General features: G+C 52.6%; 1 protein-coding gene across 1 annotated transcript in view; it reads right to left on the bottom strand.

The window, feature by feature from the left end:
• Nucleotides 1–6169: 6169 nt before the first annotated feature.
• The window catches only part of IFT122 (intraflagellar transport 122), a 91736-nt gene continuing 71138 nt past the window's right edge, over nucleotides 6170–26767 (bottom strand). The window contains exons 18-29 of the mRNA XM_025377341.1: nucleotides 26186–26380; nucleotides 23364–23535; nucleotides 21822–21924; nucleotides 19690–19830; nucleotides 18488–18582; nucleotides 13814–13914; nucleotides 11677–11842; nucleotides 10625–10736; nucleotides 8900–9025; nucleotides 7322–7401; nucleotides 6776–6940; nucleotides 6170–6345 (exon numbers count right to left, since the gene is read on the bottom strand). Of these exons, the coding sequence (XP_025233126.1) occupies nucleotides 6256–6345; nucleotides 6776–6940; nucleotides 7322–7401; nucleotides 8900–9025; nucleotides 10625–10736; nucleotides 11677–11842; nucleotides 13814–13914; nucleotides 18488–18582; nucleotides 19690–19830; nucleotides 21822–21924; nucleotides 23364–23535; nucleotides 26186–26380 (1546 nt within the window). The 3' untranslated portion in view covers nucleotides 6170–6255. The remainder of the gene's footprint in view (nucleotides 6346–6775; nucleotides 6941–7321; nucleotides 7402–8899; nucleotides 9026–10624; nucleotides 10737–11676; nucleotides 11843–13813; nucleotides 13915–18487; nucleotides 18583–19689; nucleotides 19831–21821; nucleotides 21925–23363; nucleotides 23536–26185; nucleotides 26381–26767) is intronic.

Raw genomic sequence — 26767 nt, 5'->3', positions numbered from 1 at the left:
GAGTGCAGTATCACAATCATAGCTCACTGCAGCCTCTGCCTCCTGGGCTCAAGCGATTCTCTCACCTCAGCTTCCTGAGTAGCTGGGACCACAAGTGCACACCACTAATTTTTGTATTTTTTGTAGGGGTGGAGTCTTGCTATATTGCCCAGGCTAGTCTTGAACTCCTGGCTCAAGTGATCCACTCTCCTCGGCCTCCGAAAGTGCCAGGATTATAGGCATGAATCACCGTGTCCGGCCCAAGAAATATTTTTTAAACAAAAAATGCTCTTTGTTCAGGACAACAGACTCATAGTGAGCTGGAAGGGTCATTCGAAGTCACCTACTCTGACCATCTCTGCTACATCCATTTTGCAGATGAAAAGACTGAGGACTAGCTCTGCAGAGTAGATCAGGTCCCGTTACAAATCAGTGGCAGCCTGCGTTATAACCTACATAGTCAACTGGGCTCCATGGGTATCAACTTCCCAAACTGGGCTATGCCTCCCTCCCCTCATCAAAGACAGCTCTCAGGAAGGACCAGCCAGCCGTTCACACCATGGTATAAATGACTAAAGAAAGGTTTAGCTGGGGTAATGGAAAGGCCCTAGACTGAGTCACACAGGCCTGGGGCGGGGCAGCGGAAGCCTCTAGGAGAGGAGGCTGGATTCTAGCTGGTCTTTGAGTCACCACGGTAGTACTGCTTCCTTCCCCACTCTGGGCCTCAGTTTGCTGGGACAAGGAAACCTCAGTGTGGGGCGCGTGCACATCCACCTATACAGTAAACCTCACCTGCTTTCCCCATGAGAGCCTGGTTCGTGAATCTTTAGACCCTACAGCCTTGGTTTCACTGTTCTCCCTCATTGGGCAAGGCTCTTTTCCATCCACCCTTACATCTGGACTAAGGCTACACAGCCTGGGTGCAGCCAGCTCCTCCGCCCTCCCGAGAGTGTGCTTCGGTTCTCCACTCTGTAAAATGGGAATGATAATAGTGCCTACCTAATAGGATTATTGGGAGTGCTTGTAAGTGATCAATATGTTTGTTGATGACAGTATTTTTTTGTTTTTGAGACGGAGTCTCGCTCCGTCACCCAGGCTGGAGTGCAGTGGCCGGATCTCAGCTCACTGCAAGCTCTGCCTCCCGGGTTTACTCCATTCTCCTGCCTCAGCCTCCCGAGTAGCTGGGACTACAGGCGCCCGCCACCTCGCCCGGCTAGTTTTTTTTTGTATTTTTTAGTAGAGACGGGGTTTCACTGTGTTAGCCAGGATGGTCTCGATCTCCTGACCTCGTGATCCGCCAGTCTCGGCCTCCCAAAGTGCTGGGACTACAGGCTTGAGCCACCGCGCCCGGCCTGATGACAGTATTAATCTCTTCCTAAGTCTCCTTCAGGTCTCTGCTCACACTCATGTCCTTGGGGCGACCACCCCTGACCATCCTACACACCAGGCACCCCCACCAGGTTTAGTCGTTGTTTTGAGACAGGGTCTTGCTCTGTCACCCAAGCTGGAGTGCAATGGTGCGATCTTGGTTCACTGCAACCTCCTCCTCCTGGATTCAAGCAATTCTCCTGCCTTAACCTCCCAAGTAGCCAGGACTACGGGTACGTGGTGCCTCACCTGGCTAATTTTTATATTTTTAGTAGACGGGATTTTGCCAGGTTAGGCAGGCTGGTCTCTAACTCCTGATCTCAAGTGATCCATCTGCCTCGGCCTCCCAAAGTGCTGGGGTTACAGGCATGAGCCACCACACTTGGCCTATTGTTTTTTGAGACAGGGTATCGCTCTGTCACTCAGGTTGGAGTGCAGTGGCACGATCATGGCTCACTGCAGCCTCAACCTCCTGGGCTCCAGCGATCCACCATCTCAACCCCTGAGTAGCTGGGACCATTGGTGTGTGCCACCATGCCTGGCTAATTTATTTTCATTTTTGTAGAGATGGGATCTCCCTATATTGTCCAAGCTGGTCTCTAATTCCCAGGCTCAAGTGATCCTCCTGCCTTGGGAGCCACTTGGGAGGCTGTAATCTCAGCCTCCCAAAGTGCTGAGATTACAGGTGTGAGTGACCACACCCAGCCATGTTCAGTTTTTAAACAGTCATCACCATCAGCAACTATCTCATTCATCTTCTTAAAGCAATTTTTAAATGTTTTTTAGAGATGAGTCTTGCTCTGTTGCCCAGGCTGGAGTGCAGTGGTGCAATCATAGCTTATTGCAGCCTTGAATTCCTGTCCTAGGCTCAAGTGATCCTCCTCAGCCTTCCGAGTAACTGGGTCTACAGGCATGCCACCACACCTGGCCTCATTTGTCTTCTTATTGACTGGCTTCCCATCTCTTTCTAGAATGCAGGACCAGCCTGGCCTGTTCATCGTTGCTTCTGAGCTCACAACCAACAGGAGGTGTTCAGTAAACATTTGTTGAATGAATGAACAACTCCTCTGCTCCCTGTGAGGAGGGTCTAACTCCCCACTGACCACTGAGGAATCTGGGGCACGCAGGGTCAAAGTTCCTCTGCAGAGCTGGGATTTGAACACAGGCCTGGCCAGCACCCACACTTTGTGTCGGGCAGTCCAGAGAAACCCATGGTGTGGGTGTTGGCCAAGCTGGTGTGTGTAGGGCTTCCTGAGCCAAGATGTCTGGATGCAGCCATCTTGGGGCACCCGAGTCCCAGCCCTCAGGAGCCCAGCTTTGCCTCTGCCTCGGAGGATTAGGGGCTTAGCTTGCAAGGCACAACTCGCTCTTCAGCCTCTGCAAGAGAGGAGCTGCTGTGAGAAGAGCCGCTAGGTCCTCCTCCTCCTCCTCCTCCTCCACCTCCTCCTCCTCCTCCTCCTCTTCCTCCTCCTCCACCTCCTCCTCCTCCTCTTCCTTGGCTTTCTTTCTCCTGGTTCCCTACATGGCTCAGCCCCACCTGGCTGCATCACCAAGGCTACGTGAGGCCTTCAACGGCACTGAGAGCATCAAGGGGGAATAAGGGAGGGGGAAAGACCAGCTCTCATTCCCTCCTTCCTCTTTCTTTTTTCTACTCTAGCATTTGCCAAACTCCTTATATGCACCAGGCTCTAGGGATGCTGAGGCAGATCCCAAACAGTTCCTGCTTTCAAGGGGCTCCCAGTCTCAGGGGGCACTGATGGGAAACTAAGCGTGAGAGATGAGAGTTTTCTCCAAGTCCCAGTACTATGGGAGCCCAGAGGAGCAAAAGGTGGACCAGGAGGGTCAAAAGAGCCTCAAAAGAGTCTCCCAAGCAGGGCAGACAGGGAGGGCCAGCTGGGCGTGGAGGTGCTGGGCCCCCCAGGGTGGCATGGTGGGGACAGAGGGCAGGCCTAGGGGTCTGGGTGTTGGCTGAATGGCATGGGCAGCTGCTGCAGGTGGCAAGCAGGGAGGGCCATGATGAGGTCCAGTGTTCTATACTAGGCCAGTGTTCTAGATCTGTAGGGGGAGAATCAGGGAGGGCCAGGGTAAGCACCCTGCCCAGTGGTGGCCTCTGCTGTGGGCACACAGACTCCGAGCCAGAGAAGAGACAGAGCAACCTTGGAGGAGGGGCCTCTGCCCACCTGTGCGATAGCCACCAGGGTCTCCTGGCCTCACAGCCTTGCTGGGAAAAGAGGGGAAACCAAGGCCTGGGGACCTCCAGCTGCCTGAGGTGCGTCTACAGTCAGGTCCACCTGAGGCTGCCCAGTCCACCTCTCCCTTACTTCCGCATTCCAAGAACATGGGCACAATGTTGAGCACTTGGAGATGAGAGATCGGGACCAGTCCCAGCCAGATGGGGTCTCCCTATATTGTCTGAGCTGGTCTCTAACTCCCGGCTCAAGCGATCCTCCTGCCTTGGCCTCCCGAAGTGCTGAGATTACAGGTGTGAGTGACCACACCCAGCCATGTTCAGTTTTTACACAGTCATTACCATCAACGATTATCTCATTTGTCTTCTTAAAACAATTTTTAAATGTTTAGAGATGAATGTTGCTCTGTTGCCCAGGCTGGAGTGCAGTGGTGCAATGACAGCTTACTGCAGCCTTGAATTCCTGTCCTTGGCTCAATTGATCCTTCCACCTCAGCCTCCCGAGTAGCTGGGACTACAGGCTACAGGCCAGAATCACTGCTCCACTGTGCAGCCTCCAGCAGCCGCTCCTGTCTGGCCTCAGTGTCCTCTTAGTTCAATGGGCATCGCCAGGTCCCTGTGGTGCCTTTCTTGTCACAGGCACTTGAGGGGTCAACAGGATCATCAGCGCTGTTCACAGACGCAGACTGAGGCTGGAACCTCGGAGTCAGAGCTGGAGGGGGCCCTTTTGTGCAGATGGGGAAACAGCCTTGGAGAAAAGACTGGACTTAGTTCAGACCCAGATCAGGTTGAGAGAGAAAAGCAGCCAGACACAGGGCTTATGCACAAAGGTTGCACTCAGGTGCAACCAAATATGCCTTGGCTTAATGCATATTTGCTGAATGAAAAATAACATGACTGAGGCTCAGTGTCATCACCTGCGTAATAGGCAGCCTTGGATGATGCACGGAAAGTGCATCTGACTGAATAGGGGTCCCACTCAGGCCTCTGGAGCTGAGCTTCCCGGGGCAGCAGAACCCAGCAGAGCACACTCATTTTTGTGTTCTTCGGCTGAGGGGGATGCATGCTAGAGTCTCGGCTGGAACCCTCCCCTGCCTCCAGCCAGGGACCATCTGATCTGTCACTGTGATTGACTGCTGGGTAGCTGGAGCTGTTTTCTCCCTTGCCTCTTTTTCCCAGCCATATGCAAATGATTTCAGTTCAAGTCATGCGCTAATGGAAATCCTAACACACTAATAAATGTTTAGTGGGAGAGCGCATGCATGATGGTAAGTAATTAGACACTTGATGGAGGAGTTCTGTTGGCACAACTGTCTGGCTCCCTTCCTTTCTTTTCCTCCATCATCTCCAGAGAGATGTGGAGGGAGGCAGGGAGGAGGGGCGGTCTAGGGCGGGGCAGGGGCTCTGGGATGGGGCTCTATCTCCGATACTTCCCACTGGGGGCCTCTGCAGCCACTCTCCTTGGGGCCTCAGTGTCTGCGTCCCTGCAATGGGCACATTTGCCCTGCCCTGCCCCCTGCACAGGTGGGTTGTAAGGAATCAATACTGCAGCACAAGGGGAGGGTGCATTTCAGCATGGCATGGCAGCCCATACCCTTTCTCCTGCCTGTGTCCGGCTGCTCTTGGGCTTTTCATGAAGTGCTGCATTGCCACCTCTGGCAGGTGGGGTGGGGGTGATAGGGGCAGGGCCTCGGGGCTGGACAAATTGTGGGCCGCCCCTCCCAGGGCTGGAGGCACCCCCGGACCCTGGCAACCCCCTTCCCAGCCCCACTGGAAATCATAACCCTTCCTTCACAGGGCTGCTGAGAGGCTTGAGACAGCATGGAATGTGGCTGTGCCAAAAACGTCCCCAATACATGTGAGTTCTCCTCAGCTTCTGTGTGCTGTTCCTTCCACGCCCTCAAGCTGTTGGACTGGACACCAGTGATGCCTGAGGGAAGGGACCTTGGCAGCATGGAATCTCAAACGGAAGCCCCCTGCTTCAGGAGCTGTTCCAAATGGAAGAGTCTCCACTGGGCTGGAGCTGCTCTGTGGGGCTGGGGAAGGTGGATGGAAGAGGGCAGCTCCACGGCCTGGACAGGAGCCTTGACTGGGCTACCAAACAGAAGGCTTTTTAAAAAAACTCCTGCCATCTTCTTTGGACCCAGGTATTTTTTCTTGTCAAGATGGATCCCCATTAAATCAAAATAAATAAACAAAAAAAAATCCCTGTTCCCCTACCCCTTTCCATATTGCCATTTTGATTAAATGTTAAGAGCACACAAATGTAATGTTCCTTTCAAATTAGAAACAGGTACACTTTTGCATATGGAAATTAAGTTGCAGACAATAAGAAGATTTGCTAAAATGTAGACGGTGATGAAAATAAGGAGCCCTTTTGTTATTATTGAGGCAATCTGTTGGCAAAATGTACATGCTAACGGTCTGACAGATCGGCGGACTCCAGCAGGCTGCCACGAACAACTCAGAGCCGTTCTGAAAGTAACAGATTTTTTTCCTTAGAAAATATATGTACATTCTCTTCCTCATCTCCTGGTGCTATTTACAAGGCATGAAATGCCATAAATAGGAATTCTGTGGTTACACAAGGCCCCCCCCAAAAAAAACACAAACTTCATCTGGGCAAGAAACACATTCTGACAGTTTAACTCTTTATTCTCCTTCACAGCCCAGCAGACCTCAAGGCGGGCAGAGGGTGCAGGCCATCCCCAGGATGCTGGTCATGGGCCAGGATCGTCCTTGCACCTGCGGCAGTAGGGGCAGCAGCCATGCTGAAGCACCAGCAACTCATAGTCCTCAGAGTGGAACATCTGAGGGAAGACAGCCGTAAGCCCAGGCTGAAGCCCTAGTGCTTATCACCCCTACGCCTGGGGCCGGGACACACTGCCTCTCAAGGGGAAGGGCCTTGGCAGTGGTCAGGGCCGGACACAGACCTGCAGCACCTTTGTTTGAGGGCTGGAAGGGAAGATGGGAGGGGGCTGTGGGGTTCCTTGTTTTCTGAGTGAAGGTCAAAAGCACATCACACTTGCTGGTCCTCCTGATTTGGGGAGGGTGTGGACAGCGCAGGGTCTGGTGAAGCACATGGAATGCAAGTAGGGGCAGAGGACAGCCAAGCCTCTGTCCCAACTTGGAGCCATGGATGTGCCCCTCCTCCAAGGGGCCAGACCTCCCAGAGGGACATTTGGGCAAGGGAAAAGTGGCCAAGAGAAGCACACGTGAGCTGCTGGGGTGGCCACCTACCTGGAAGCAGGAGGGGCACATGGTAATGGAGGCATCAGGTAGTAGTGAGCGGAAGTATTGCCATCTCAGGGGCGGGGGCCAGCGCTTGATGAGGACATCCCGGCGGCTCATGGAGCGCAGCACTAGCCGGCTTACCACTACTGGCACGAATTCTGAGCCACCTTGCTGCAGGGTGGGCGGGAAGGAGGCACAGTGTCCTCACTCAGCCACAGTGACACATCTGTGTGGATTATGATCCTGGAATCTTTGGCAGTGGCGAGAGAGGACCTGCTTCCTAAACCCGGGTGACCCCGACAGTGACAAGCTCCTCCCACCAGAGCTGAAGCTGCCTCCCTGTCCACAGACCTGTGCCCTTGGCCATGGTCCTTTGGGGGCAGCCATGGCTCCCATGCCCCACAGGAAAGGGTCCTGCCCCTCCCTCGTGCCACCACATCTGGAAGTTCTGGCCAATCCTCCTCCGCTACTGTGCTAGCTGAGGGTCCCCATGTGCACAGGAGAAGGGATAGAGGATGCCCTCCTTCAGGTCACCCAGAGAGGCACCCTCACCTCAAAGCTCAGCTTAGCTGTGAATGGGTCCTCATCTCCCATGGAGTCCTTGGTCTCCACTAGCCGCAGAATCTGGGAGCCTGGAGGGGTCTAGTCAAGGATGGAATCAGAAGCAGAGATGGAGACAGACCTTAGCCTCCACCCTACATCTGTGTGAAGACTCAAGAGCAGCCAGGCCAACGGAACAGTTTTCCAGGTGGAGGAACAGAGGGGGCTTAGGCCAAGAAGGTGGAGAGAAGGGACTCTGCTGGCTCTGCTGCCCTCACCCATTCCCCTTGCAGGCCACACACACCATGGCTCCCAGGGCCAGTGGGAAGCACATGAGGGCCCTGTGAGCTGCTGTGGATGGGCACAGAGGGGATAGGCCCAGGGATCCTGGAGAAACATTCCGTGGCTGCTGGGGGTCTGTGGGCACTTGTGATGGAGCAGACAGGGGTGAGAGCCCCTACTGACCCCAGGGCGGGTCAGACTCACGTGGAGGTCCCCGGAAACCGCCCCTCACCCACAGTGGTGGAGCTGGTGACAGAGGCCAGCAGGGGTCCTGCAGAGAGGCCCAGGACGTGAAGACTGCTGGTGTCAAGTTGGAGTGGGCACAGCACCCACCTGCCAGCACCATAGAATGCATCATCTGTGGCACCTGAGGGAGCCTGGGTAGCACAGATGGGTCCGTGTTTCCTTCAGCAAGCAGCTCTCTGAGCTTCCCTCCTCCTAGTGTGGCCCCTGGGGGTGGCAGCACCTGGGAGCCGCAGGAAAGGCAGGCTCACAGCCCCCAGACCTGCAGACTCGGCCAGTGCAAGGACGCGAGGCCCCAGGCCATGCGTGTGCTGTTCCCTGCCAGAAGCCCCTCCCATGTCCAGTCTGCAAGTGTGGCCTGGCCTGGACAACTGCCCTGGTGCATCCTCCTGGCCAAAGGGGCAGGCTGAGCTGTGCCCCGGGGCTTTCACTGCCACGGCTGAGAGGAAAGCTGGCTGTTTCTGGGGGGTATGAGGCTGAGGGGATATGGGGCTGGCACTGCTCCTGACATCTCTGTGTTATGGGGGCACCGCGGTGCTGCCAAAGAATGAAGCTACCCAGAGGACAGTGCGGCCAAGAGAGGCAGAGCCAGCCTGTGACAGACCAGACTAAGCGCTGGGCTAGGGAGCTTCCTCTCCTGCTCAGGGCTTCCTTGCACACCCTTCGCTTGTTCGGCCTGTCTGACAGTTTTGGACTCTGTCACTTGCATGCAAAAGTGACCTGAGGGGAAGAGCTGGGGGCCAACACCAACATCATGTCCCATGTTGGCTATGTAGGAGTTATGCACAGACAGAGGCACAGCCAGTGCCTTTTAGGGGGCAAGGGAGGGTGGGAGACCCACACGGGAACACCAAGGTGTCACTTGCCACTTCTGGGTCTTCAGGTCCTGGCCAGCTCTCTGCCCATCTCTGGTCCCTGTCTCTGTCCCATGTGGGCCTCTCCAATCTCTCTGGGGACACACAGCCAGGCTCAGCCATCCCCTGGGACTGGGCTCTCCTGCATCCCGCCTGGCCCCAGACCCCTCACACAGCCGCATACACAGGCTCTGGCCAAGGGCATGGATACTGCTGTTTGCAATCTCTTGCTGTCTGTTGTCCTGCTTGGGTCTTGGCACCTCCAGGTCGATGAGGGAGATGGCTTCTTCATCAGTGATCCCTTCCCCCAGGTAGAACTCAACCAGGTGTAGCACGTCTGGAGGGCATAGAGAAAGGGCTGAGGGGGCTGAGGGCTTTGCAAGGGACTTGCCGCCAGGCAGGTGGGGTGACCACAGAGTTCCTTCTCAACCCACTGGCAGCTTCACCAAAAGCAAGAAGAGGCAGCAGGGGCAGTCTCTGTGTGTGTGTGCAGGGGTAGTCTCTCTGTGTGCAGGGGCAGTCTGTGTGTGTGTGTAGGGGCAGTCTCTGTGTGTGTGTGCAGGAGCAATCTGTGTGTGTGTGTAGGGGCAGTCTGTGTGTGTGTAGGGGCAGTCTGTGTGTGTGTGTATGTGTGTAGGGGCAGTCTGTGTGTGTGTGTACAGGAGCAGTCTGTGTGTGTGTGCAGGAGCAGTCTGTGTGTGTCTGCCGGGGAAGTCTGTGTGTGTGTAGGGGCAGTCTCCATGTGTGTGTGTGTGTGCAGGAGCAGTCTGTATGTGTGTCTGCAGGAGCAGTCTGTGTGTGTGTGCAGGGGCAGTCTGTGTGTGTGTGTGTGCAGGGGCCGTCTATGTGTGCAGGGGCAGTCTGTGTGTGTGCAGGGGCAGTCTGTGTGTGTGTGCAGGGGCAGTCTGTGTGTGTGTGCAGGGGCCGTGTGTGTGTGTGTGTGTGTGCAGGGGCAGTCTGTGTGTGTGTGCAGGGGCAGTCTGTGTGTGTGCAGGGGCAGTCTGTGTGTGTGTGCAGGGGCAGTGTGTGTGTGTGTGCAGGGGCCGTGTGTGTGTGTGTGTGTGTGCAGGGGCAGTGTGTGTTTGCAGGGGCAGTGTGTGTGTGTGCAGGGGCCGTGTGTGTGTGTGTGTGTGTGCAGGGGCAGTCTGTGTGTGCAGGGGCAGTGTGTGTGTGTGCAGGGGCCGTGTGTATGTGTGTGTGTGTGCAGGGGCAGTCTCTGTGTGTGCAGGGGCAGTCTGTGTGTGTTTGCAGGGGCAGTCTGTGTGTGTGTGTGCAGGGGCAGTCTATGTGTGTTTGCAGGGGCAGTCTGTGTGTGCAGGGGCAGTCTGTGTGTGTGTGTGTGTGCAGGGGCAGTCTGTATGTGTTTGCAGGGGCAGTCTGTGTGTGTGTGTGCAGGGGCAGTCTGTGTGTGTGTGTGCAGGGGCAGTCTGTGTGTGTTTGCAGGGGCAGTCTGTGTGTGTTTGCAGGGGCCGTCTGTGTGTGTGCAGGGGCCGTGTGTGTGTGCAGGGGCCGTCTGTGTGTGTGTGTGTGTGTGTGTGTGTGTGTGCATGGGCAGTCGTGTGTGCATGGCCTCTGCTCAGCTCCTGGGAAGGGACTTCTGATCCTCTATCAACATCAAAGGAGCTACCTATCTCAGCCTCCCAGTCCGAATGAAGAGCCATCGGATTCTCTTCCTGGGGCATTTGGTTATGTACAGCACTGTGCCAGGTTCCCAGAGTGGGTGCTTCAGCTTTGGGCAGCAGTGGGTCCTATCTATGGGAACACCGACAGTGACTCCTTGTGTCAGGCAGGTGGGTGTCAGAGTGTCCTCACTTCCTAAACAGGGACATTCAGAGGCCTTTGGCCGTTGCCCAACGTCCTGAGGCCAGAGAGCAGTGGAGTGAGCGTAGTGGTCCACAGGCTGTCCCACCCACATGCTCAGGATGCAGGGACTCACCGTAGGAAGAGGCGGAGAAGATGAAGGGCTGGCGGCAGTTGATGCAGACGTTGCCCAGGTTGTTGAGCAGTGGGTTGTTGGTGGAACAGCGGTAGCACAAGGGCACCAGCTCCTACAAAACAGCCACGGACTCCCGAGGGGCCAGGCACGTATCCTCCTCCCCCTGGACTCTGGCTTCGGGCCCCTGGGGCCTGGCGGCAAGAAGAAAGGCCACCTGGGTGGGCAGGCAGGGAAGGGGCGCCGGGCCCAGGGGCTCCATGCCATGGGGAAGCAGGATAAAAGGCCTGCCGAAACACCCAAGCCCTGTCACTTGGGGCCCTGTGCCCAAGACACCTGCACAGGCAGCGCTCAACAGCACTGTTCCCCTGGCAGGAATGACAGTGGCCGCTGCCACCATTAGCCAGCCATTTACCATGCTCTAGGCACCATGCGGAGCACGTGGCCTGTGCTGGCTCATTTAGCTTCACAACTACCTGTGGGAAAGGGGGAACCCGAGGCGCAGAAAGATGGAGACAGAGCTAGGAGAGGGTGGAGCCAGGATGTGAACCCAGGTCTGTTTGATGCAAGTCCTTGCTCTGAGCTTGAGGGAGGAGGTGTGAAAGAAGGAAATTGGCTGGGTTGAAGGAATGTGCGCTGGGAGTGTGGGGTAGATTTGCTGGAGAAACACAGCCTGGTTCCAGAAAGGGCAGAGGTTTCTAGAGTGAGGGTCAGCTCTGGAGCCAGGCCTGGGGTAAAGGCAGAGCCACCTGGGCACAGAGGTGTGGGGCTTGCCTAAGGGAGGGCAAGGAGCAAGGGAGACCGGGCTGAGGACTGGGGCTGGGGTTGGGGTTGGGGTTGGGGACTGTGAGCTGGCACCGGGGGGACTGCGGGGAGAACAGGGGGTGGACAGGGAAGCACAGGGGAGCTGGCATGGCCAGGCCTGAGCAGGGGGCACAGAGCCTAGAGGGAGCTACAGCTGTCTCTCTTCAAACGGAACCCAGGCCAGGCAAGAAGGCATGAGATGGCCTCAGGGGAGAGGAGAAGCCGTCTGCCCAAGGGTGCTGCGTCCTCACCTCACTGTCATGGAAGGGCTTGGCGCGGATGGTCAGGGTACCCAGCTCAATGGACTTTTGGAATCTGGCAGGGATGTACAGGCCACGCAGCTTGTCATAGGCATGCCGGGCCAGCCTGTAGGCACCGAGGGCCTTGCTCTGCTTGGCCAAGGTGAAGAGTATTTTCCTGCCGTGAACAGGGTTAAGGACAGCAGGGGCAACACCAGGCCTAGGAGCTGGCACTGCCTATCCTTGAAGTGAGCCCCGGGCGGGAACACAGCTCGTGCTGGTGCCGGGAGGGCAGAGGAAGGATTGTGGGAAGGCTCTGTGCGCTTGTGAGAGGTGAGTGTACTTCTCGGATGGCAAGGCCCAGGAATTTTTTCAGATATAAAAACAGCATAGTGTCCATTAATACTTTAACCTTGCTTAGCATCTCTGGGCCTGCTGATGGCTCATCTTGCACCACCCTGACTAGGCCAAAATGGCTGTTTCTGCCTCACCAAACCTGCCAGCCAGGCCCTCCTAGGACGCCTGGCACGAAGGGTGCTCTGCTCTCGCCCTGCCAGGTGAGGCCTGGTCAAGACTCCCTGGGGAGCCACCCTCAGCCCTGCTCTGAGGCCCCTGGGTGTACCCCACTCTGCCTGCATGCCCTTCCCCAAGGGCCTGGTGGGCAGTTTCTGAGCGGCAGCCTCGCCTGTACTCTGGGGCCCCCTTGGAGCTCCTCAGCCAGAGGCTGATGAGCCTTTGTGCTCTCCTCTCAGGTCACCTCCGATGTTGGCTGCTCCCAGGCCCTCCTGCCCTTCCTCCCACCTTCCTCCCAGTATTCCTGCTCCTGCCCTCTGCAGCGCAGCCCCGTCCACTTCAGCAGTTTTGTGGAGAGTTTCCTTCTGTGTCTCTGGCATGACTCCTCAAAGTTAGGGACTGTCAGGAGCCATTTCCAGGTCCCCAGGGGATGGCACAGGGTAAGGCTCGGGGCAGGAGTCCCATCAAGCTGTTGACTCAAACAGAACTTGCTGCAAAGGATAAGTACAGGTGCTCAGCCCGCACAGGCATAGCCCTGACCGCTCCTTTGGGGAAAGACGGAGATGCATGCAGCAGAGGTCTGACTCTAGGAAGGCACCCCTTGATTTGGGGTCGTTTCCCCTGAAATATAAATAATGGGCCTGGAATCCTCTAGCAAGGCCAATTCTTACAACAAAGAGCTCTGCGTCTTTTCCAGTGGAGTGCGTTTTCCTTACAGAGGGAAGGTGGTGCTAGGGCTGGGAAGGAGCTGAGAGTACAGTGAGATTTAGAAAAGAACAGGGACAATTATGTCTCAGGACATCCAAGACTTTAAAAATCTGGATCCAATGATCCAGTACGTGGCTGCACAGGACCTTCAGGCACCTGCTCTGCTTATGGCACCACTGTGGCCCTCAGTGTCTACAGAAGGAGAGGAAAACCCAAAGGTACGCCCTCAGGCCTTGGGTCCTGCTGCCTCTCCGGCCCCTCCCACCCAGGGCCCCCTCACACCCTCCCACATGCCTTGCTTGCCTCTCCACATGCTGGGTCCTCCCCTGGAACATCCACTTTGCCATCTTCCCTGGCTGCCTCAACTTGCATGATGGACATCACCTCCTCCAGGTAAACTTCCCTGACCGTGGCCCTGACCTCAGCCTCATTCCACCCTCAGACACAGCAAACATCCACCAAAGCAGGCCCTAACTTGTGACCTCCCTCTTTGATGGCAGCTTTGTCACCTGGTGCCTGGCCCAGGGCTTGGGGACATAGCAGGTGCTATGTATACCTTGGCTAAACAAACACTCCCTCCTCTCCAGTCTGGGGAAGTGCCCAAGGTTCCAAGCCTGAAGGCCTGGTGCTTCTTCCATTTCAGTCACATCTTCATCTGTGGGTTCTAGGAGGAATTGGGACAGTGTGTTGGCCAGAGACCTATTGCTGGGTTCAGCTCAGAGAGCCCTGAAAACTTATCTTCTCTTGGCCTGGGTCCCTGGGCCTCCCTGCTGAGCCTCTACAGCCAAACAGCAGCGAGAGGGTGAGTTCTCTCTCTTCCCTGAGGGCTGCTGAGAGAGGAAGGTTCTGCCAGGAAAGTGCTCTGGAAGGAATTTCTTGGGGCCATTAGACAAGAACCAGGACGGGGGAGGGGTAAGAGAAAGGATACACTTTAGAGATGCCCAAGGGGGTGTCCTTGGGCAGGCTGTGCAGCAGGAACCTGGAGATGTTGAAAAGAGTTTCAGGACGATGGACACTGAATGGATCCTCCTACAGTGAGAGAAAAGTAAACAGGGATTGAGTTCCTCAACTGAGCTGCTGCTGGGCCAGGCCAAAAGGCAGACACCAATAATTCTGAGTGACATCAACAAGAGCGGCTCTGATTATTAAGCACCCACTGTGTGCTGGGCACCATACAGTCACTGTCTCATCTGGTCTTTAACATAATAACCTTGTGGTATGCATTTTTATCCTCACAGTACTGATGAGGAAACCAACACCTAGATAGATAATTTGTCCAAGTCACCACCTAGAACAGAGCTGAGCTCCTATTCAAACCCAGGTCTGATTCCAAAGCCCAAGAATGTCTTTCTTCCAAGCTGTACTGCCTCTGGAGTTGGTAATGACTCCGTTTCTCTGAACTACTCAAGTTGTCTCCAATTAGCTCTAAAACAGAAGACCTTCTATGCAACTTAGGACAGAACCACTGATTCATATAAGCCTGTCTTTCAACAGGGCATTTAGCCCTCTCCAGCATGAACCCACATGCCTCTTCTGTGCTTTCCAACAGCAGCTTGACTGATGTGCCACCAAGTGAGCACATATGCGGAGTTCCTCAACTGCTGACCCACTTCCCTGGCTCCTGGCATAGGCACTAACAGGAGGCAGTTAGCGCACATTAGTGGAATGATTGGTCTTCGTACCTAGAGGCTGCCAGAAGCTCAGAAGACAAATAGGGAATTTTCTATGTGAGGGTCTATAAAAGGTCAAGAATACCTTATTTTGAAGGCATCTGGCACACTGCACATAAACTGAGATTACCCACTTCTAATAAAGCTTTAAATGGTGAGGATTAAAGCAGGCTAGCCACTCCTTTTTCTTGTGAGCACTGAAGAAGGGTCTTGTGACGCCCTACTCATCACTGAGCCACCAAAGCTTAACCCCTAATTGGTCTAAACTCCTGAGGACTCACTTTGCTCTACACTTCTTCAGTTCAGAGCTTAGCATTTTCTATTTAATTCACACTTAAATTTCTATAGCTTTTGTTAGCTCCAAGAACTCAAGAAAACCTGAGACCACATCCTTTCCAGGGTAAGAACAAGATGAAGTCTGTCTCTGGTTCTACTGCACTAGGTAGGGAAGCTAAGTAACGTCCCAGAAACAATAAGTAGGAGGGGAGTCCTTTCCTCTGGGAAAGAAGCCATGTATCCAGGAAGGACCTGAACTTCCCTTTCCAGTCTTGCCCTGAATCAATGCTGCTCTCCTGGGCCCTGGATGTTGAACCACAAACTACCACTCACCTCCAGGCCTTTGCACAGGCTGTGACTTTTGCCACAAACACCTTTCCTCCTCCTCCTCTGCTTCACTTGCCCCATTTTTACTTTTCTCCCGCCTTCTGGCTGAGGGGCCACCTCCTCCAGGAAGTCTCTTCACAGGCCTCTAAACTTTACCCCTGAGGGATTGTCCTGTTTGCTAGACTGGGACTGACTGCAGGGACAATGTTTTGTTCACCACTGCGTCACCAGGTCTTATCACAGGGTCTATCACACAGTAGGCATTTGTTGAACGAAGGAATGGCCCAATTAAGAAGATTCAGCTGGGATAAGAGCCAGGGCCCCAGCTGGTCTGAAGCCCCTTAGCTCCTAGTCCCATGTAGGTCCTGTGTGTATTAGCAGAGCTCAGTTGTTAGAGACAGGAGCCCTCAGCCCCATGCCCCAGAAGAGGACAGGGAGCAGCAGGAGAAAAGTCTAAGGGAAGGAGCTGAGAGCCAGGTTCCGGAGTGGCTTGGGCAAACTGAGGCTGAGCTGGGCCCTGACTTCCAGCCCAAGTTGAGTCTGGGCTCCTTTTGTGGTAGTTTCTCTCCAGGTGAGCACCTGATAGAGATGAGGGACCCTAGGGGGTCTTGTTTCAGGAAAGGCAAAGACTGTAAGGGAAGATGAGGTCCCTTGAGACCACTGACCCTGCTGTGGGAAGGGATGTGACACTAGACTGACGGTTGGCCTGCACAGAGCCTGTCAGGAGTCCTTCTTGCCAGACTTTCCCAAGAAGCAAAAAATGTGCTGAGAGGTCAGCACAGATTAGAGGGAAAGAAGTGCCCAAGGTGGAAGGCAGGGCATTTGAGAGGTCAAAGAACTGTGGAAAGGCTGGGCGTGGTGGCTCATGCCTGTAATACCCCAGTGCTCTGGGAGGCTCAGGCAGGAGGATCACTTTAGTCCAGCAGTTTGAGGCTGCCATGAGCTATGATCATGCCACTGCATCCCACCTTGGGCGACAGAGACCTCATCTCTGAAAAAAGAGAAATGCCAGATGCCTAGCCGCAGGGTGCAGGCCAGGGAAAGCTGGTGTGAAGCCTTGCCTGCAGCAGCAGTAAGGATAGTTGCCACCTAGGGTCACTCCATGCTGGGTACTCTTCCAATATTAACTCATCTAATCCTCACAACAATCCCATGAAGTAGATACTGCTGTTATCACTATTTTATAGAGAAGGAAGTGAAGGCCAGAGAAGGTAAATAACATGGTGTCATTTGTGTGTGAGGACTCTCAAGTTTACCCACAGACCAACATACTAGCCTGCTTTCTCTAAAGGGAGAGAGGGAGGGAAAGGCTAGGAACACAGGCTCCAGTGCCAGCCTATTGAGACTCATATATTGGCTCTGGAATTTGCTGTTTGATAGTAGAATACATTCCTAAATGTGTTTATGTTATACATCATTTCAATGGGCATTTCTCACTTTATGTTTTTTCGCTAATGAGTTATTACTTGCTGTTTATTTTAGACTATGGAAGTGATGTTAGACAAAAAACAAATTCAAGCAATTTTCTAAATTGAGTTCGAAATGGGTCATAAAGCAACAGACACAACTCGTAACATCGACAACGCATTTGGCCCACGGACTGCTAATGAACGTATAGTGCAGTGGTGGTTCAAGAAGTTTTGCAAAGGAGATGAGAGCCTCGAAGATGTGTAGCGTAGTGGCCGGCCATTGGAAGTTGACAACAACCGAGAGCAATCATTGAAGCTGATCCTCTCACAACTACAGGAGAAGTTGCCGAAGAACTCAATGTCAACCATTCTACGGTTGTTTGGCATTTGAAGCAAATTGGAAAGGTGAAAAAGCTCGATAAGTGGGTGTCTCATGAGCAGATTGAAAATGAAAATATAGTCGTTTTGAAGTATTGTCTTCTCTTATTCTATGCAACAACAACAAAACATTTCTCAATCAGATGTGATGTGTGACCAAAAGTGGACTTTATACGACAACCAGTGATGACCAGCTCCAAGGCTGGACTGAGAAAAAGCTCCAAAGCAGTTCCCAAAGCCAGACTTGCACCAAGAAAGGCCATGGTCACTGGCGGTGCTGCCGGTCTGATCCACTACAGCTTTCTGATCCTGGTGAAACGATTACATTTGAGAAGTATGCTCAGCAAATGGAGGAGATGCACTGAAAACTGCAACACCTGCAGCCAGCACTAGTTAACAGAAAGGGCCCAATTCTTCTTCACCCACCTGACTGCACGTCACACAACCAATGCTTCAAAAGTTGAATGAATTGGGATACAAAATTTTGCCTCATCCGCCATATTCACTTGATCTCTTGCCAACCAGCTACCACTTCTTCAAGCATCTCAGCAACTTTTTGCAGGGAAAACACTTCCACAACCAGCAGGATGCAGAAAATGCTTTCCAAGAGTTCATTGAATCCCAAAGTATGGATTTTTACACTACAGAAATAAACTTATTTCTCATTGGCAAAAATGTGTTGATCATTATGGTTCCTATTTTGATTAATAAAGATGTGTTTGAGCCTAGTTATAATTATTTAAAATTCAGTCTGAAACTGCAATTACTTTTGCACCAACCTAATAACCTGTGAGACCCCTCTGTCTAGGGCTTCATTATCATCTGTAAAATGGGGGTGACAGTCCTTCCCTCAAAGTGTGGTTGAAAGGAGGAAATGACTTGATACAATGAAGCCCTCAGTACATTGCCTACTAGGTACTAAGTGCTCAACATCTGTTGGGTGATTGAGGAGATACAGTGGATGAAGAGGCTGTTGACAACCCATCACCTGTTCCTCACTGCAACCAGACAGATTTAAAATGGCTTTCTCAAAGGAATCAGAGAGTGACTAAAAAGAACTATTTGGGTTTCTGGAGACCAAGCCAACACTCTGGTTTCACAGAGAAGGAAACTGAGGGACAGAGAGGGAAAGTGAACTGCTGAAGAACACACAAGTCACTGACAGGGCCAGCCAGGGAGGGAACTCGAGCCTTTGGTTAACCTGGGTCTTCGCCCTACTGCAGGAGAGGGCCTCATGGAACTCCCGCCCCCCCTTGCTGGTTAATGCAGAGTTTCCCCGAGTCATCAAAGCCTGCACTGAGGAACTAGCAAGGGCCATTCCAGCTCTGGATTACAATTCAGCAGCCCACTGCGTGATACATGGCAAACAAATAGTCAAACAAGGAAAATCAAACTTTTTCTCCCCAGCGGAGACCAAGATTCCTTAGCAGTTCACTGTGACCAGTGGGTTACATTCCATCCAGTCTGCTGCTCTTTAGACATGCCCGGGACCCCTAGCGCAGCAGACAGTACCCTCAGGCGCTGGTGACCCAGCCACCTTACCGTGTGGCGATGGATGGCATGGTAGCCATGGTACAGCTCTGCCAAACGCTGGAAGTGGTGGAACTTGCCAAGCATCATGTCCTTCTGGGCAGGATCTGCTGTGTGCAGCGGGTGGGAGGGGAAACATATCAAACAGTGTCTGTGGCTGCCAACTGGCCCCAGGAGGAGGGGCCAGGCAACAGTACTTTTGCCGGCATCAGTTCTCCCACCACACAGTGTCTGTGCCAGGGTGAGGGACAAAGTGTAGTGAGGGGAAAGGTACTCTGCTTAGGAGTAGGGCCACTCCAGGACAGTGAAGTCTTAGGTGGGCAGGGCATAAGGCCAGGGAGTTTGAAGATATTTTTTCCAGATCTCTCACTGCACCCTCCCAGGTTATTCCCCTCAGGGAGCGACAGCTGCAGCAAGACCCCAGATGTGTCAGAAGAGCCTGCTGGGACAAGGGCAGGCAGACACCAACTGTATTCATGCTTATCTTATGCCTCTTCCCTCTGCTGCTCCTATCAGAGGCATAAGGCACTGGCCAGAACACAAAAATGTGACCTTACACCTGGGCTTGACAATTTTCAAACTGTAAGCATGACTCTGTGAGGTTCCCAGCAACCAAAGGGACCAGGACAAGGGACTCCCACAGGACAGATGGGCATGCAGAGCTCAGGAAGGATTGTGACTTGTTACAAGTCACCTGCAGCCTCCATTCCAGTGTTTTTCCCACCCCTGCATGTGGCCTTTTCCAGTGGAAAAGAACATCTTTCTCTTCCACTTCCAGGGCTCCTTCAGTACATCTTGGGAAGTCTTGTGAAAGAAAGCAATATTGAAACTGTTTTTCTGGCTGGGATGAGTAAGAATCTGGAGTGCGTTATTGTAAAGTCATCTCTTGTTCATCTTCTCATTTAATTAAAAAAATTTAAAACCCAGTGCTCACCCAGGTCCAGCTATGGGCTCCCAGGTAGCAGGGGAGAGATATGCTCTGAATTAGCAATGCAGGGCTGGACCTGCCAACCGTAACCCCAGGACGGTCCTCATACCATTCTGATGGGCAAACTGGAAAAAGATGACACACCAGATTACGCCACTGCAAGGCAGGCTTATGGACAATACACCCGATAAACAAGCCCAGAGCTTTAATTAAAATGTCCCAGCTCTTCTGATGTTTATCAGAAGTGGGGCTTGGGAAAACAGTGGTCTGGCTGATGTTTACGCACCTTGAGCTATATCGAGGCACTGCATGGACAGCATCCAGTAATAATAGGCAGCATCATTAAACCTGCTCTCTGCCACGGCATTGTTTGTGAGTTGCTCCAGCACCTGGACCGCTTCTCTCTGTCGCCCGGCCTTGTGGAATGCTGGAGGAGCGGTGGAGGGAGGAAAAAAGCACATGCAATTTAGGAAGTCACTCAGGAGGCAGGATGGAGCTCTGTGGGGCTCGCACAGGGCTGTTTTGGAAGTAGGACACTCATTGGAGCATCTGCAGTGCTTCGTTGCTGGGATGGAGCTTCTCTAAATAACCGAGGCTACATCCTGGAAAAAGTACAGTGAGACAAATTCCTTTTTGGCTGGGAAAAGGCGACCGACTTTGAAAAGCATGGCAGAAAGGAAAAACTGGAGGGGCCAAATTCCAGGGCAAAGTCTAAGAGTGAAACTTGCTCATCTTTAGTGAGGTTCTGCCCCCTGCTCATTCCAGGGCAAAGTTTTGTGACTCCTAAGGTGATACAAACAGGACCTGCCACTTTACTGCACTTGGAGGTTTGCAAAATGCTTTTGTTGCTAATCACCTCACTGGATCCTCACCACAGACTTATGAAGAAGGAAAATTATCCCCCTTTTTATGAGCAATGAAATGGACTTTGCAACATGGAGGTAAAGCGTCACACCCAAGGTCCCAGAACCAAGCCCAACTCTTCAGTTTGTCTTCAAATGACTGCTTTTCAGTGACCACTTTGAAGGATCTACCTCAGTTCTCACAACCATTTGTGAAAACAAGCAAAAAAACTCTCAATCATTCCTACACTGTTTAACAGATATTTTCTGAGTACCTACTACGTGGCCAGCCCCTTGAGATGTTGGTGGCTGATAGTGAAGCACTTGTAGCCATGACACTTGCCATATGTGGGCATTCAAATGATCCTAATCCTCTGCCTTCAGAGAAGGAGAAGGTCTGGCCTTTGTTCCATTCTCATATACAATCTCTTGTCTGAGTACCAAGTTACTATGGTGATGGATTCTTGGAAGGGCAGACACAGACAGATGGATAGGTTGATGTGTTTTGCCCAAACATGCAGATACTTCAGCAACTGGATGCTCTGGAAATGCTGAAGCAGCAGAGAATGCGCTATCCTTCAATGAGGGCTTTCAGTTGAGAGCTCCAACAGGGAGACATTTGTTCTGCAATGTGTCCGGAGGTGGCAACGGTTACCATATAGAAGTGTAAATCAGATGCTATGGAACATGAAACACCCAACTTCAATTAGAAGGCTAAATAGGCAGCAAAACAGAAAAATCAGGTTCCCCAGTCAGAGAGGTACTGGTCCAATTCTGGCTCTCCTGCTGACTAGATTTGTGACTTGGCATGGCACATTTAGCCTCTTCATCCTTGCACAGCTGTTGGCAAGATTCAAGGTTACATAGGTTAAGTGCTCAGCCAGGGCCTGACACAGAGAGGGAAGTCAACTTTAAAAAATACGATTAATAACATCAGCGAAAGTTCTATACTTGCTTTGGCTCCAACTTCAGATGCCGTTGTATGTTGTGTGCAGCCCATTTTACCAACAGAAATCTTGAGGAGCAGAAGTCACCCATTTATCTGAGCCAGAAATAGAAGCTGAGTTTCTATTCTCAGTAGAGGTGAGACCATGCCTCACACTGTGTGGCAGTCCTCCCTTATTGTCCTCATGGCACCCTGGCTCACATTACCTCCCTGCCACTTCCTAGCTATGAAACTTCAGGCAAATTTCTTCACCTCTTTACCCTTCAGTTTTCTCATCTGCAAAATGGGAATCATAATGATGGTAGCTATACCATAGGGCTGTTGTGAGGATTAAATGGGAAGATACACTGCAGTGCACAGCACTTTGCTCAGTAACCACAGAGGCTTGGAGAGGAGGCAGCACCTCTTAAGGGCCTGTAGCAAGTGAGTGTGGCCCAGGAGGGTGTGACTCCAAAGCCAATGGTCTTTTCATGCTCCATAGTCTTTCACCACCAAACAATCACATCCCCAGGATGAAGTCATCTATCTTGGGATCTACAGATGGGAAGGGCTTGGTAGCCTTCCTGAAATGTATGTCTTGGCAGTGACTTCTCCTGCCCCTTCTAGAAGGTGACAGTCTGTGTTGCCTACCTTTCTGGGCTTCCTCAAAGCGATCGTTCTCTGCTAGCCACTGAGCATACGGCACGTAGATGTCATCCTTAAACTCAGGATGCTTCTCACCCAAAGCAAAGGCCTGGGGGAAGGAGCAAATGAAGTCTTAATAAAACTGCCCCTGCAGCCCCCATGAAAACATTGCACTTGGCTGAATTCATTAGGGATGTCATATTTTGCCAGCCTGACAACTCAGAGAGGGAGAGTGCCTCCCCCAAAAACTACCCACAGAAACGCAAAAACAAATCAGCTCTTCGAAAACAAAAGACAATTAACCGCAATATGCAAGCGACTGGATTCAGTAACAACACAGTCTGTTTCTGGACCACAGAAGCGGCACAGAATCGGAAACATTTTATTTTGAGGGTTTGCGTGGGCTCCTGTAGTGCTGCAAACAGATTTCTTTTAATTGCAGGCGATACCTAAGGAAACAGAATTGACATTATCATCATTACCACTTCTTATCAGTTGTCAAAGATGACTGTGGGCTTTGAGCTGTATGGACCCACTGACTACTTCTCACCTAAGCCCCAGAATCACCTGTCAGGCCAGGAGAACTGGACATGAGCCATGGGGAGAAAGTCTGCCTGATGCACAGCAAGGTCTGAGTCATTCTAAGATGCTCTAATCTATGTTGCTTGAGAAATCTAATAAATTTCTCTTGAGAAGCCACCATTGCCTCTGTCCCTAGCCCCACCTTTTCTCATGAGTGACCTCAACACCTCACCAAATGGAGCCATCCAGAGAGCAGACAACAGTCAGATGGCTCCTCTCAGTGAAGGCTTTGCTTTCACTCTAAAATGGACCATGACGGGTGGGTGGGTGAGTCGGGGGAGGATCTTGGCACAGCTCCTAATCCTCTCGGGGATGGATTTCTCTGAAGGGCACAGGGAGCCGGTGAGCTGGAGGGTGGGGGTTGGCCACAGAAGGGGCAGCATTAGCTGCTTCTGCCAGCCTCAGGCTGGCCACTTTTCTCACTGGCCTGGCTAATTCTTTACAGCCCCCAACACCAGAGAGAGAAGCAGTGGTTGTGGGGTGGGGGCAGAGAAGGGAGGGAAAAAACTGGCCCCTGAAATGACTCTCGCAGTCTGGATCTGGAAAGCACAGATGGTGCTTTCTGCCAAAATGTTACCCAGCAGGTTTTAAATGTCACGCAGGTGCATCTTCACATCAGCCACGTGTCTGAGCCTGTGGTGCTGGTCAGAGGCAGCTCAGCCCATTGGCAGGCACTGGAGCTGTCGTGTTCACACTCACATCCCCGGTGCCTGTCACCACCCTGGCACAGAGCTGGCTGTCAGTAACGATTTTCTCAATGACTGAATGAACGGACAAGTGGAAAGGCGCTCCACAATTCTGTGGCTCAGAGAATTCGAGGTTAAGTTGCCTGACTGCCAGCCCAATGTTCCTTTCATCATGAGGGCAACTTCTCTCCATCTGAACCCCAAAGGGCCCCTGTACCCACCCACCTGTGTCCCAGGGCTCAGGTGGGGCCCCAGCCCACGAGGCCTGCTTTCCCCTCACCTCATCCCAGCGCTGGGTCTCCACGTGCAGCTGCACCAGGGACTTGAGGTCACCCATCTTCAGGTAGGTCTCGGCAGCATAGCCAGGGCTGTCCAGCTTCTTGAGGTAGGTAGCACACAGCAGCAGCGGCTCACGCTCAGCCTTGTCCAGCTTGCGGGCGATGTCGATCAACCTGGAGAGGGAAGGGGCAGGTAGGACGGGGGGCTCTGGGTCTTGTCAAGGGCAGGCTGTATGTCCATTCATCCTGCAGTCCCCAATGTTGATACCGTGCCATGGCCCCTGGGAGTTGCTCAGTGGTTAGTTATTAAATGCATGAATACACACTCCAGAAACATCACCAGGGACCGGGAGAGGTGGCCTTTACAGGATCCCGTCAGCCACCTCGTGTATCTTTCTCGGAAGTCACTGAGCTATCCAGCAGGGCATAGAAACAATTATCTCCTAATCCCCTACCAGTACCCAGATGATGCCATGAGCTTTCCCATGCATGAAATCAGAATCTTCACCACCCTAAGAGGTGGGCACTATTATTTCCATCTCTCAGATGAGAATAAAGTCTAGGGGGAAGGTGAAGCACCCAGCCCAAGACTCAGCAGCCAGGAAGTAGCCCAGCGCTCTTTCCACCACAGGTGCAGGAATTCTCACAGAAAAGTGGAGGCCAAGGCATAAGAATACCTCATTGACTGCTCTCTAAAGGAAGAGGTGAGTATGGGGCCTGCTCTGAGCTCTGGACAAAGGCCTGCAGGAAGTCTTCCCTGTCCTCCTGGCCAAGGTGCTGACCAAAGGGAGGAGCCGCAGGGACCCACTGGCTCACCACTGCTTCCCGGTGGTGAGCGGCCCTCCCATTGCTCATGGGGACATGACGCCTGGATAGAATGTGCTTGTTCTCTCTGGTCAGGCTGGAATTTGGAGTCAAACTAACTCTCCCAGGAGAAAGGGTTCTACCCAGGCTAGTCTTGGTGAGAAAGGAAGGAGAAGCAGCTGTAACGAATCCCTGTCTCAGAGACAGGCAAGGCACGGAGGCCTGTCAGTCTATACTTAGAATAATAATGGCATCTAAAAATAACACTGCTCAGCAGAAAAAGGACACATTTTTAGGGAAAGGTGGCATAGACAGGCCTTAAAGCCTTAGAAACCTTCCCACCCATCACACCCAATGTCCCTAGAGGAAAGGCACCTTTTATAGCCACATCTGGAAAGCGAACAGAACATGCTTAATGTGTTTCTTGAATTACTCAAGTACCCTCAGAGTAACCTGACACATAGCACTTACAAATGAAAGTGACATGAAAAGCCAGACGAGAGAACAGGGGACCCTAAATCTGCCTGGCCCTCTTCTATATGAACCCCTTCACTTAAAGAAAAATGTGGGGAACAAAATCTGCGCCTCTGTCTTAAAAAAATTACTATTGGACAAGAAAATGGGGTGGTAGGACATCCACCAAGGTCCCTTTGTAAGGGGCCAACACACCAATTATTAATATATGGCAGCACTCAACGAAATAATTTAATCATTAACCAGCCTCCTCCGTATCCCCAAATCCTGGCTGGGCCACTGCTACCTGTAGACCACAATGTTGTTTCCAGAAGAATCAACAGCCTTTAGGAACCAGCCTAAGCCACCCTCAGGAGCTTGTCCCATCATGTCCTCTGCCTGCCACAGCAGCACGTGCATGTGTGTGTGCACGTGTGTGAGCCTGAAGCTCACTGACTGGAAAGACAAAGCCTTCCCCTTGAAGGTCTGCTGCACCGAGTCCCAAGGCTGAATCCATCCTGTCTCAGTGCTGTCCCACCCCAACCCCCTCCTCTCCCTGTTGTCCACCTTGACGAATGGTGTAACCCACCAGCAGCCACAGAGCAAAGCTAGCCTGACACTCACCCCTGCCCCACCACCCTGGGATGGGTCACTTGGTTCTAACTCTGCTACTTCTCTTTCATGCCCTCAGCTACCAAGTTCCCTCCTGCTCTACTGCACTAGCCAGTTATCTGGTCTCCATTCTACCTGCCTGCCTGAGGGGGTGTCTGACTGTACAACCCTGACCGTAGGTGGTCACTTGCTATTGGCAAATCTAAGCACCTCCGTTTGGCATCAGGGGCCCTTCCAGTGTGGCCAGCCCACTTCCCCCAACCCACAGCCCATGTCCTTCACCCTCCCATTCCCACACATCTTTTACTCCAACCAGAGCCAACTCGCTGTGTTCCTGCTGTACTTCCTGCCTGCATTTCCTTTCCCCCCATCTCTATTTACCTCTTGGAATTCTTCAAGGTCCCCTCACGCAAAGAGTGTCTCCTAAGAGAAGACATCCATGGTTCCTCCCATAAGAATTCTTCCCTGGAACTTGTTTTGTTTTTGTTCCTACCATTACACATGTAGTTGGAATCAACATCAGCCAGATTAGAGGCTAAAGCTTAGCTCTACAACTTTCCAGCTATCTGGACTTTGGGAATAACTTGTCCCTTTAGCTTCTGTTTCATCATCTGCAAAGTGGGTGAGGAGACACCAGCCCTGATGGCATGGGTGGAAAACCTAATGCCTGGAAGGTTAGCACAGTGTCTGGGTTGTAGTGAGCATTCAGCAAATGGCAGCTGTGATGTCCTGGTGTCTCCTCTTCCCTGGTCCCCACCATCCCTTCCCCTAGTGACTCCACAAGCTCCTGGAAGGCAGCTACTGCCTTGTGCAATCTCTGTCTCTCCTGAGAACCTAGCCACTATCATATTAGCTTTAGATAATTAGAGAAGCACTATTTGTTCCCTTGACAGTCAAGAGGTGACATGTGATGACATGCTGCCAAATGCTTCTCGGGGCAGGGACCAAAACCTACATGTCAACCCAGCCATGGTCACCACAGATCTCGATGGCCTTGACGTGCTCTCCTGCTGAGATGTACATCTCCACGGCGGCTTTGGGCTCCTTGATATTTCTGGCCCAGTCAGCCTGTTTGGTGATTAGCATCTTTGTTTCTTTGGGGTCTCCAGATCCAAGGAAATCCTGAGGAAGCACAACAAACAAAAACACTCTGGATCAGAACTTCCTGTGCCAGCGTTACATCAGGCTTTTCTAGCAGCAAGGGCAGGCTCCACATGGCTAAAGCAGGCAACCAGGAGGCAGGCAGGGCCCGTCCCTGAGGGGCTGAGTAGGGGGAGTCCCAGGTCTCGGGAAGAGTGATCTCAGGCTGCCCTGCAGGTGTTCCTGGGGGATCCTGGGACAGCGTCAAGGACACTGGCCCCCAGTGCTTCCTTCCCATCTCACAAATGGGCATTTGTTCATCGGCTAAACGACACTTTCTAGACTATTTGGGGCCCTGCACATGAAGTCTGCAGGCTCGGGGGTTCATGATCAGGCTGTCTCTCTCTCACATAGTTTGGTAAATACATGATTATTCCTAAACAGCAATGAGACAACC

This window comes from Theropithecus gelada, chromosome 2, assembly GCF_003255815.1.
Source record: "Theropithecus gelada isolate Dixy chromosome 2, Tgel_1.0, whole genome shotgun sequence".
Lineage (NCBI taxonomy): Eukaryota > Metazoa > Chordata > Mammalia > Primates > Cercopithecidae > Theropithecus > Theropithecus gelada.
The sequence above is the reverse complement of the archived record's forward strand: the minus strand, read 5'-3'. Positions and strand labels throughout refer to the sequence as shown.